Source organism: Paramacrobiotus metropolitanus, unplaced genomic scaffold (assembly GCF_019649055.1).
Source record: "Paramacrobiotus metropolitanus isolate TYO unplaced genomic scaffold, Prichtersi_v1.0 Parri_scaffold0000052, whole genome shotgun sequence".
NCBI lineage: Eukaryota > Metazoa > Tardigrada > Eutardigrada > Parachela > Macrobiotidae > Paramacrobiotus > Paramacrobiotus metropolitanus.
This window is the reverse complement of record NW_026570272.1, coordinates 305,393-316,992: the sequence shown is the minus strand read 5'-3', so window position 1 is coordinate 316,992 and position 11,600 is coordinate 305,393. Positions and strand designations below refer to the sequence as shown.

Below are 11,600 nucleotides of genomic sequence, written 5' to 3'. Positions count from 1 at the left end.
CCGATACTTCTAACCAGGAGCACTACTGCAACGAGACTAACCAACAACTGCCATCGCCAAGGAAACGCACTAAGCATAACACACGCCTTTAACGTTTAAGTTTGGAGATTTATGCGTGGTAATGCTATGAGTGTTTTGTGCACATGTCCCTTCCCACGTTGATTGGGACAAATTCTTCATTTGATGATATTTGTTGAGCGAAGCTCGCCTTGTACATATTGAGAACTATTAATACCCAAGCCTCATAACTATATCTGTACTGCTACGATTGTTTTAACGCGGCATGAAACAACAGAAACTGGTCGTCTGTCTGACCTGCAATTTCATTTCCAGAAAACGTTTTACGCTTCGGCTAATGCCATTACACCGCACTACAGACTGTACAAAGTACAAAACCATGAAACACTGCAGAAACCACAGCGCTGATTAAAAGAGCGCGCTACATAATTTGGCTAATGGTGCTACACTGGAGCCATTTCGACTTCAATTTCATTTATACAATCCGGCTATTGGCGCTGTATGTATATGTACGACGTACAGACAGTCTGTAGGTAATCAAGTGACTTCCGGTCGAACACACAACAGTACGCTAAAGATACTACATAATGCGCCGGTAACATCCACGCGGCCGAAGGTTTACCGCGTGTCCAGGATAGCGTACTAGCGTGATTACATCCGGTCTTTTGACAGCTGTAACCGGCAGGCCTTTCGCTTGCATTCTGACTGGGAAGCCGGCTGTCTTTAATCCCCGACTAAACTCGCCACTAATGTCGTCGTGCCATGCCGACCCACTTCATCATAAGCCACTGGCCATTCTGTTCCTCAACCTGCATGATTTTAGTTTTGTTTCTTATATATTCCGTTCGTACGCGACGTTGTTCTAATAAACTAAGCCTGCGATCTGGCCGCATAGTGAACCGGTGTTTCTCGAAATTCTGGAGAAACATCGGTTCAGTATGCGGCCAGATCGTGGAAACGCTTACAGTTTCTCGTGACCTCGCATCCTCATCCAACCTGAAACAGTCGTTTGCTCCCTGGAAGCGCTGTACAGATCTGTATAAGCAATTGCAATTGAGATGCTTTAAGAGCCATCGTTTTAATATCGTTTACAAAGATGCCAGATATACAGTCACATTCCTTGTGCGATGTGGCATGATGTACAGTACAGTGGACTTCATAAATGTGGTTACACATAGCCACCCGTATGCATAGCGCTATCGGCTTTAAGTGTAACCACATTTATGAAGTCCACTGTAGAGTAGTAATGTCATATGCGGCCATGAATTTGCCTAATTCACGTTCGTAAATACATTTACGCGCGCAGCATCCGGTTTCGGAGTTATGGCTGTAGGACGATAATCCACGGTGTTGAAGCGAATTTGGGTGTAAACGGAAGGCGGCGGAATGTCCAGTTACGGCGGTGTATCTCGCAGAGGCCCTACCCAGCCGTAACATGCATACGGGCATCCTGCCGCGCGCGGCGTACCTGGGATTTGTGAGGAGCCGGGAGAGCGATCGATATCCATCCATACTCGTATCGTTTTCCGGCCGAGTTCCACAAATAAGTCCCAGAGGTGTGTATCCCAGGTACATATTATGTAACTGCATACTCTTGTACGAGTATATATTATGTAGTAATGTAGATGATTGGGTCTTTTATGAAAACGGTTATTATATAGTCTGCTTATTTATATGTCCTTGTGAACATCCATGCTCTGGTTCGCAAGGATACATAGGCCGACTTTATAACAAACAAAATAATTCATCTTTGAGCTCACCCGAGGACTAAAGACATCCGGTTTCCCAGCCAGAATGGAGCCGAAAGGTCTTTCAGTGAAGGATCGCAAAAGGCCGGATGTTATCACACTCGTACCATGGGAACGCAGAAAGCCGCTGGCTGTCGACGTGACTTGCGTGGACACACTTGCTGCCTCGTATATCGATCGCACCTCAGTGAATGCCGGGGCCGCAGCTGAACACGCCGAAAGAGCGAAACTGACGAAACACAGCTGACTGCAGCCACGGTACAATTTCATGGCGGCAGCACTCGAAATTTACGGACCGTGGGGAGATGGAACAAAAAGGCTTGTGGAGAAGGTTGGAAGCGGCATCGCCACCGCCACAGGCCAGAAACGTGCGAAAGACCTTTTTAGACAGCGACTCTCTATCCAGGTACAACGGGGAATGCGATTTGTGTAATGGGTACAATTCCCGATCAGGATAGCATTGAGGAAGTGTTTTTCAGTACTAAGTTTGTACTTGTGACTTGATACTTATTAAAGGTGCAGATAATTAATCCTTTGGAACGCATTCTGTTGATTTGTTCAACACAAAAGGAGAATTACCGAAACAGGGGGAAGATGGCTTAATGCGTGTGGAAAGCTTGGAAAATGACATCAACTAACCATGGATGTTGACAATTTCTTAAAACAAACTACGATTTATATACAGCAAGTATGCAAAAAGCAAAAAAAGCCTGTCGAGTGTCGGGTACGATATATTGCCAACATTCTCAGAAGAAGGCCTAACTTTGCATCTTTGGAGTGGCTTCGGCGCCGGTTCACTAAGCAAGACAATTGACAAACGCAACTGTCAACTACAAAACTGCGCAGACAAGCGACACAGCTAGCCAACGCTCGTTTTCAGGGAAGTAAGTAAGCGATCCCGCTGACTCGGTACATTGTATAGGTAATTGCACGTCGATGCCAACTTGGTGTACAAGTGTAAGTACATTCATGCACGAAAACATTCGTTTTTGCGCACACAATACACATAGACTATTTTTGCTTACAGTAAAACCTCTCGTTACATACACTTCTTTATTAAATACACTTCTCTATAGCATACAACCTGTAAGGAACCGAATTGGCTCGCATGTTATAAATAGGGGAGATTCTCTTTATAACATTCACCTCTTTATAAGCCTTACATACACTTTCCGCGGAACCGAATGCAGTTTAACTAGTGCAAAGAACCTATGAACAACATTCAGCTCCGGATAAATACAGCTGCATACAGGTAGCCGGATGCAATGCGATGTTATCTCAACATCCTGAACTAATATGGAGCAACATTAACGTTGTATGTGTAAATGGTAATTACTATTTGCAGAAGTACATCTCAACAGAATAGTTTTATTTTACCAGTCTTCAAGTACTAATGAGATTTTATGATAAAGTCAAAACGAAGTTTGTATTTTTAATATACTCGTATGTAATACAAATTCGTAATGTACTACAGATTCTTGCTACTGCCTTATGTTGCATTTATAAAATACGTGTATTTCGACGCCACCCACCCCAAATTATAGCAGCGCCCCTGGGGGCAGTTTTCCTTTATAAAATACACCCCGGTATAACATACGAAACTGATGGAACCGTACCTGTATTTTATAGAGAGGTTTTACTGTATATACATCGCCGTTTTTAGCTATAAGTTATAGCTAAAAACAATTGCAATTAAAAATTCCTCGGAATGAATGCAGATATTGGCCGTTATAGCCTATGACGGCCAATATCTGCGTTTATTCCGAGGAATTCTTAACGATTTCAGGTGTTGTAGTCCGTCTTCCCCTGGCGACAACAACCGTTCTTCTGCGCCTGTGTTGGTCATGAGCAGAATGTTTTCGACAAGTCGAAAAGGGTAGCTTGTTTCTGCGTACATCTCGGCCTACTTGTGGATATGTTCAAAAAGACCAGTACCCTTTCTTCGTCATGGTATCCGTGACGTGAACAGCCGTTATCGGAAGAAACCCGACTTTCGGGATAGTTTGGCTCGTTTTAAAAGTCCCGGCTCCTCACACGCTTCATAGATAGGCCAACGAGCGGAGTCGGAGACTAGGATAGTCTCCGACTCCGCTCGTTGGCCTATCTATCCCGCCCGGGACTCGACATGAAGCGGGCCGGAGGCTCCATATGGATTCATCCCGCCTGGTACTGAGTCCGTCTGTTATTCAGGTCAAATCCATCAATTAAATAACAAAGGTACCTTTAAATCCATTTTTAACATAAGTATACATTGGTGAAACCGAAAATCACGCAGTAAATCAGTTCAGTACGTAATACACTTCGTCCAACCTCTTACCGATACAGAACGTTTCCTGTACACAGGCAGCACTGCCTCGCATTAAAGCAACACTGATTCTCTCTGCTTAAACACAGTAAAAACATCAGATTCTGTGCTATTATAAATGACAATTTTATTTTTGTTTGGTGTATCTTATTGTGTAGTTCGCATTATCGGCTGGCGCTTTTATTTCTGTTTCTGAACTGATTTTAGTTATGGTTCTTCTGCCGTTCGTACGGGACGCCGTCTAATAAATTAGGCCTGCGATCTGGCCGCACAGTGAACTGGTGTTTCTCGCTTCTGGTAATCGTAATCTTAGCTGCTTCGTGACCTCGCATCCCTTTTCCAACCGGAACAGTCGATTTGCTCCCTGGAAGCGCTTAAAACCAGGCCGCTGTCCACTGGAAACCGAGATACGGCTGAAAAAGGCGCCGATGGGGGAACCGACCCCCGGCTACGTCGTTAGATCCGCGTAGGCAGTACCCCTGCACCACGGCGCAATACGTTGAAATCCTTTGAAAGACTTTAGCCGCTTCTCCGCTCACACGCTGTATAAGCAACTCCACTTGAGATCCTTTAAGAGCATCGTTTTTAATATAAATAAGACGTGAAAAATCGGTCATCCTGATCTCGGTTTTTATGTGTACGGTGACTCGACAACAAAACAAAGTAAAAAAATCATCACACCGCCTTCTTAAGGCGTTCGCGCGGCGCCTCAATCCGATTAAACAAGACCACCTTCTCCGCGCCCAATTTCACCTCCCCCTCCCGCCCACTAACCCGCACCCTCCCCCGTCCACCTCCAGTCGCGTCCCTCCACACCCCAACTTCCCCAACACGGTTTCCCCCAACCCCGGGGTCACGGGGCCCAGCAGCACCCCGGCCACCCGCAGCGCCTCCAACGCCACGAACAGCATCACCTCCAGCCGGTCCTGATCACCCTCCACACCGCTCTTGGCTAATGTCCAGGGCGCTGTGTCCTGGACGTAGGCGTTGACCTCCCGCAGTGTGTGCATGACGGCGTCGATGGCCTTGTAGATGTGGAAGGCCTCAAAGTGCTCGGCGACGGTCTGGGGCAGCGCGTGGATGTCGGTGAGGAGCGTCCGGTCGGCGTCGGTGAGGGCCGCGTCCGGCGGCGGCGCGGGGAAGGTCTGTTTCCGGTTGACGGAGGTGGAGGTGCAGCGGTTTAACAGGTTGCCCAGGGTGTTGGCCAGCTCAGTGTTCAGGTAGCTGATCACCTTCTCTTCCGAATAATCTATGGAAAACAAACATCCGTAACACTGCGATGCATTACTGAATTTATTTTTGAATTTATTCTGGACTGCCACGCCACGATTAATTTTTTAATTTAATTAATTATTTTTTGAATTTTTAAATTTTTTTTTATGGATTGATTTTTGCCTGCCGAGTTTTGGTTAATTTATGTATGAATTTATTTTTAACTGTCAGGTCTCGACGAATTTATCAATTAATTTCGACTGCCACGCTACGAATTTATTTAGGGATTTATTATTTGTTTTCGCCACCTTTCGGTGAATTTATTTTTCAATTTATTTTCGAATGCTGGGATGATTTCGCCGGGCTTACTGTTATCGGAATGGGGGACGCCTTCGCGGAGGAGAAAGTAGCGGAAGCCGTCGACGGTAAAGCGCCGCAGACAGTCGTTTGGGTCGACAACATTCCCGAGGCTCTTGGACATCTTCTGGTGGTCCACCAGCCAGTGCGAGTGGCACAGGATCCGCCGCGGCGGCTGCAGGCCCAGCGCCAGCAAGAATGCCGGCCAGTATATCGCGTGGAATCTGCAATTCATACGGAAAAAAAATTAAAAAAAAATTAAAAATTAAGGCAATAAAATTAATTAAAATAAAAAGCAGAAAAATGCCGTAATAAAACCTAAGAAATAAATAAAAATAGTACAGCATGAAAATAAATTATAATGATCCACAAAAAAAAACCGAAAAGGTTATAAATAAAATATAAATCAATAAAAAATAACAAATGCGGCAAATAATTACTAATATTCCAGAATTTAATCAGGGCGTGATTACTTGAGAATATCTTTGCCAATGACCTGTACGTCCGCCGGCCAGAACGCCCGCCACCGCTGTTGATCACCGGGATAACCTATTACGGTCAAATAATTGAGCAGCGCGTCCAGCCACACGTAGATCTTCTGCTGCGGATCATCCGGCACATCGATGCCCCATTTTAATCGCGCCGACGACCGCGACACGGACAATTCCGGCAACTGCCGCTCCTGCAGCCACTGCTCGACGATGCCGTTGAACAGCGGCGGCGTGATGGGTCCCGTCGCGATCCACTTCTTCAGATCATCCTGCAAAACAAATGGGAAAAATGTAAAAAAATACACAGAAAATAAGATCCAGTTAAATACGGAACTCGGAATTATTTTCGAATAAATTACCAGAAAAGCAATTATTTAAAAGCAAACCGGAAATTTACAGAAAATATTGTCCGGATGAATACTAAAAAATCTGGCCGAATAAATTAATGAAAGCCATTAAATCACGGGGGATATTTAAACAAGTGTCCAGAAAATTGAAAGATAAATTCTTAAAAAAGATAAGAGAAAATAATGAGAAAAAAAATAAGAGAAAATAAGAGAAAATAGTTATTATCCAGCTAAAATAATAAAAAAACCTGGTCGAAAATAAATTTAAAAAAGCAATTTAATAAGAAAATAATTAGAAGAATATAGAAAATAAACTGAACAACAAGGAAATAATGTCCAGGTAAATTCTCAGAAAATCAAGTTGAATAAATCACAGAAAACAAGCAAGCGGAGTACTGTATTAAAAACAAAGCAAAAGTCGTAAAAAAATGACAAAAAATCCAGAATAATTCTTCCTAAATAATTTATTCAGAAACAAATAGCGAAGACTGTTTTTACTTGGAACTGAGCGAGCGGGAAGAGGTAGTTGTCCTCCTCCATCCAGTGCACCCGGTGGCCGGACTCAATGGAAACAAATCCGCTGGATCCATCAGAAAACGTGTGCGGTCGCAACTGCGACTCGGTGAGGAAGGTCTCGTCACTGGTGCAGTACCATCCCGCGTAGACGCCCTTGCGAAGAAGCCCGCGCTCCTGCAAACAGCGCCAGGCATGCTGCACCCTCTCCCGGTGGGCGGTGGCGCTGGTGCTGACGAAATGCGTGTACTCGATGTTGGCGGCGCGGAAGGCCTGCTGGAATTTGTCACGGTTGGCCGCGCAGAAATCGCCGGGAGACTGGTTGGAGGCGGCAGCGGCCTGCTGGATTTTTAGACCGTGCTCATCCGTGCCTAAAATGGGAGGAAGAAAATTCGCCAGAGAAAATCTACAGAAGAAACCGAGTATTTTGCAATTGGTTGCCCTGTCTACATAGCAACCGCCCAGTTTCTGTAGTTAAACTGCCCTGTCAACATGGCAACCGCACCACGCTACGGTGCTCAAGCTGCTGCCACTGCATTTCCGATTTGCTGTGAAATTTAACGTCTTTGACTGTTTTGCCTCTTCTCCTCTCGTTCTATCGCCTTCTCGAAACAAATACAATATTCCAAAGGAAAAAATAGGATGCAAATTGCAAAATATTGCGGTCTCTGTGGTACGACAGTTCTTACCTGTGGAGAAGACCGTGGCGTCGGCGGGATGCTTCAGCTTGTGCCAGCGATGCAGCGCGTCGGCCAGCACGGCCGAATACACGTGCCCGATGTGCGGCGCTATTCAACGATAAACACATTCCCCGTCACTAGCTCGCTGCTGGAAAAACACGGGAAGGCTCCGCGCACGACATGGCTTACCAGCGTTAACATAGAAAATCGGCGTCGTCACGAAGTACCTCGACAGATTCATCATCCAGCGCCAACTACGCTCTGCGTCGCTCTCACACCTTCATAATGTACTAAAACCACAAGAAAACAGGACAAAAAAAGAAATTACCAAAAAGTAGAATAAAATTAAAAAATCCAGAGGATCACAGGTTTCCAGATTTTGCCAATCTGGAATATGAATTAACGAGAAAAATCAGAAAACCAATGAAAAATTAAAAAATAATGAAAAACTCGCGCCGGAACTGTTTCTGCTACCTCGCCACTCCACGCTCCAATGCAGGCAGCAGAGCACAGCGGGCGGTCGCCAGCTACACAGAACCGCTCCGGACGTCACGGATCAGAAAAAACCCAAACAAACACGAAATTCAAAGTGGGAAACGCGTTTCCTGTTTCCAGTGTCACGTTTTCATCTGGAAAATTAGTTGATCGAATTGTGCTGATGAACCGCATTTTTTCTTTAATTATTTCCCCACGGACCGCACAACTATTCACCTCAACCAGACCAGCAACAGCGTAAGTGTAGCCGTGTCAAAAAGCTTGCATGTGAATATCTGTAGCAAAAACGCTGTTTTGCAGGCTGCCTGTTTCTTCCCGATTATTTCCCATCTCGCGCACCATGTCCAGCCTTCCCCCCGTGCAGATCGACGACAGCGGGACGTACAAGTATATTTTAATCGAGGGGCCCAACGGGGAGCGGTTGGTGCGCGGCACGGCCAGCGCCGACTACCACAACAAGATTTTCGAAGCAGCGGAGAAAGACGCCAAGAAACAGGGCGTCGCGCTCAAGTGCCTGGGCGGCGGGAAGATCCAGCGTGACGGGAACAACATCAAGATCTTCGGCAAGTCGGAGGGCTTCGGCCCGGCGGATCACAGCGTCACGGCGGAGGTGCTGAAGAAGGCCTATCCCAACGCTAAAGTCACCATCGGCGAGGAATAAATCAGCAGCATACTGCTACAGGTTAAATTGGACACGCGCCCAGTTTTCCTTATGTGCACTGTGCGGCTACGTTGTTGCGGTAAATTAATGGTGATGGTCTTTTATCGGGGCTTTTCTTTTAAATTTTACGGACTGACGGTTAGCTTGTGGTTTTTATTGTGTACGGAATTTTTTTGCGGATTTTTTTCATGGCGTGGGCAATTAAATTTTGTGTTTTCGTCGGTTGGTTAAAGAATTAACAAGAATTACGATTCATTTTATTTACCCTAAGAAAATGCATTTTATTGATTTTACAAAAAATCCTTTTTGAAATTTGTTCACTTACTGAAATTTATTTTAACTTACTCCAGTTTAAATCTATTTTCGCAAACAATTCATTTTTTACTATTCAGTACTAGCTGTACTTTATTGAAATTTATTTTAATTCATTGTACTGGTACGAAACTGTAAAGTGTAAACACTCATTGTTAAAAAGAATTCGTTTTTTTTAAATTCATTTTCTTTGCGGAAATTCATCTAGATATTCTCGAAGTACAACAAATACTGCGAAAAGAAAGAATTCGCTAAAACAATCCATAAATCAACATCCCAAAATCTGCGGCACTAATACACTTCGCATCCGCACGACACTGTTGTGCATTTCAAGAAAAATACCAGAAAAATCAGAAAATAATACAAAAAATATCCCACATTTAATACAAAAATAATTCCGCGATTGATACATTTAAGACAAGTAACACACCGTCTACAGAGTAACTAGCGACTTGCGGTCACATCGCCACCATTCCGAATGCGCCGACTATGGACAAATCTTGATAACCGGTGGGTGCGTGTCAGTCATCGACGCTGATCTCCCCCTCCGCGGAATCCTCATCCCCCTCCGCCGCGCGCAGGCCCTCCTCCAAGCGCCGCAAGGCGTCCATGTTGCGCCGCTCCTCGCGCCGGCGCTGCTCCTGCAGCTGCGCTCAACATACAAACAGTTCTGCGTCGTTTTTCAATCAATTTTCAATTAATCTTACTTTCCGAAAATTAATATAAAAATAATTAGCAAAATTACTTTCAAATTATAAAAATTATTTTTAAAAAATTAAAGCATATTGTATATCCTTATTTCGAGAGTTTTCAAGGTATTTTATCAAATCGAAATTTATTTTGGTCAATTTCTACACCTGAAAATTAATGAAATAATTAGAAATCATAATAATTTTAAAAAACCGAATTGCTCCTTTTAAACCGTTTGAAAATTGTCGGAACCTGGTTTGGTTTAGAAATAAATGTGAAATATTTGAAAATTCAACTGTAATTATTGACGTACCTCCACGGGCGACGGTCCCTTGCGTTTGCGCCCGCGATTTATCCCGCTGCCGTTGGGTGTCGCTGGGACAAGGACCGGGACCACCGGCGTCGCCGGCACCCCGCCCTGCCCCCCGCCGCCGCCCCAGGCGGTCGTCGCCGTACCCACATACGCGGCGAAGTTGGCCTGCATCCCCAGCAACAAATGCTGCATATTGTGCACCGCGTCCATATACCCGCGGATATACGCCTGCTGCTGCTCGGTCGTCGGCGGACAATAGTTCCCAGCGCTGCCGACCGTGGCAACGGGGGTCTCCAGGAGGCGGCGCAGCTGCGGCATGGTCCCCGGCGTGGCGGCCGCCCGCGGGGCGGTGCCGGGGTAGTTGGGCGGGGGTTTGGGAATAAAGGGGCTGCTGTTGAGCGGGGCGTTGAGGGCGGGGCGGGGGTAGGCCGGGGGCGGGGGCGGGGAGATCTGGATGATGGTCGACGGGTTCGGGTCCATTTTCCGCATGTCAGCGAACGCGGTGCTCCACAAGGTGGTGCTGGTGTTCATTAAAAATCAGCGAAAATTATATACAGCTAGGTCGTAACGGTGCAGATTAACACGCGCGAATAAGACGAGCAGACGAATTTTCCTTTTCTGGGAACAACCGGCATGATACAATGCATTCCTGGCCCGGCGAGAACAATGCCACGCCACACTGGCACGCGTCCAGCCGTTGCGTGCGGCGCGGCGCGGTTCGATTTGGCGAATTACACAGTCGGATTATTCGTCCGTACTTGGTACTTTTAATTTACACATGTACATGTGTAGTTTAATGTATGTACGCATCTACGGTGTACCTCGTTAATTATTAATGTTGTACATATAGATATCACGTACCTTTTGGATAATTTTACACTTGTACATAATAATAATTATGCTGTTTTTCTTATCGCTAACTACTGTGACCTTTCGATGTATACGAAAATACGCTATTAAATTGTATACATTATTTGTACATTTATAATAATATTATCGACAAGCGCAACTGTATACTCGTACCGGAGCAAACTACATCGTTAATTATTGTACGGATCATTAATTTTTGTCATCTATAATATTTTTGTTATCTACAGTATTTTTGTTATCTATAATTTGTGTTATCTGTAATATTTTCTAATACGAGTTATCAGTTATGTATAATATTTTTGTTATCTTAAGTATTATTGTTATCTATAACATCTATCTATTATTTTTGTTATCTATAATTTTTGTTATCTATAATATCTCGTATGGTACGGAAATGTTCGTATGGTACGGAATTGTTCAGTGTAGAAATGAACTTTCTTGGGAAATTAATAATAATCGTAATACAGCAGCGATTGTAGAACGTGCCACAACAGCACCGATAATCAACATTATTCTGGTACTGATTAGTAACAAGATAATAACAAACTATTCATGTACATAATACGGAATTTAATAGTATTAATATTT

General features: G+C 44.6%; 2 protein-coding genes across 2 annotated transcripts; one reads left to right on the top strand and one right to left on the bottom strand.

The window, feature by feature from the left end:
• Nucleotides 1-4,820: 4,820 nt before the first annotated feature.
• Nucleotides 4,821-8,120, bottom strand: LOC129592377 (methionine--tRNA ligase, mitochondrial-like). Its single transcript, XM_055488396.1, has 6 exons — nucleotides 7,861-8,120; nucleotides 7,681-7,779; nucleotides 6,977-7,362; nucleotides 6,114-6,400; nucleotides 5,653-5,864; nucleotides 4,821-5,320 (listed from the first exon to the last, which is right to left on the bottom strand). Exons 1-6 carry the CDS (start codon nucleotides 7,913-7,915, stop codon nucleotides 4,821-4,823), a joined length of 1,539 nt encoding a protein of 512 aa, XP_055344371.1. The 5' UTR covers nucleotides 7,916-8,120.
• A 115-nt stretch (nucleotides 8,121-8,235) lies between these two features.
• Nucleotides 8,236-9,049, top strand: LOC129592370 (14 kDa phosphohistidine phosphatase-like). The gene is made up of 2 exons (XM_055488388.1): nucleotides 8,236-8,403; nucleotides 8,467-9,049. Exons 1-2 carry the CDS (start codon nucleotides 8,330-8,332, stop codon nucleotides 8,825-8,827), a joined length of 435 nt encoding a protein of 144 aa, XP_055344363.1. The 5' UTR covers nucleotides 8,236-8,329; the 3' UTR covers nucleotides 8,828-9,049.
• The last annotated feature ends 2,551 nt before the right edge of the window (nucleotides 9,050-11,600 follow it).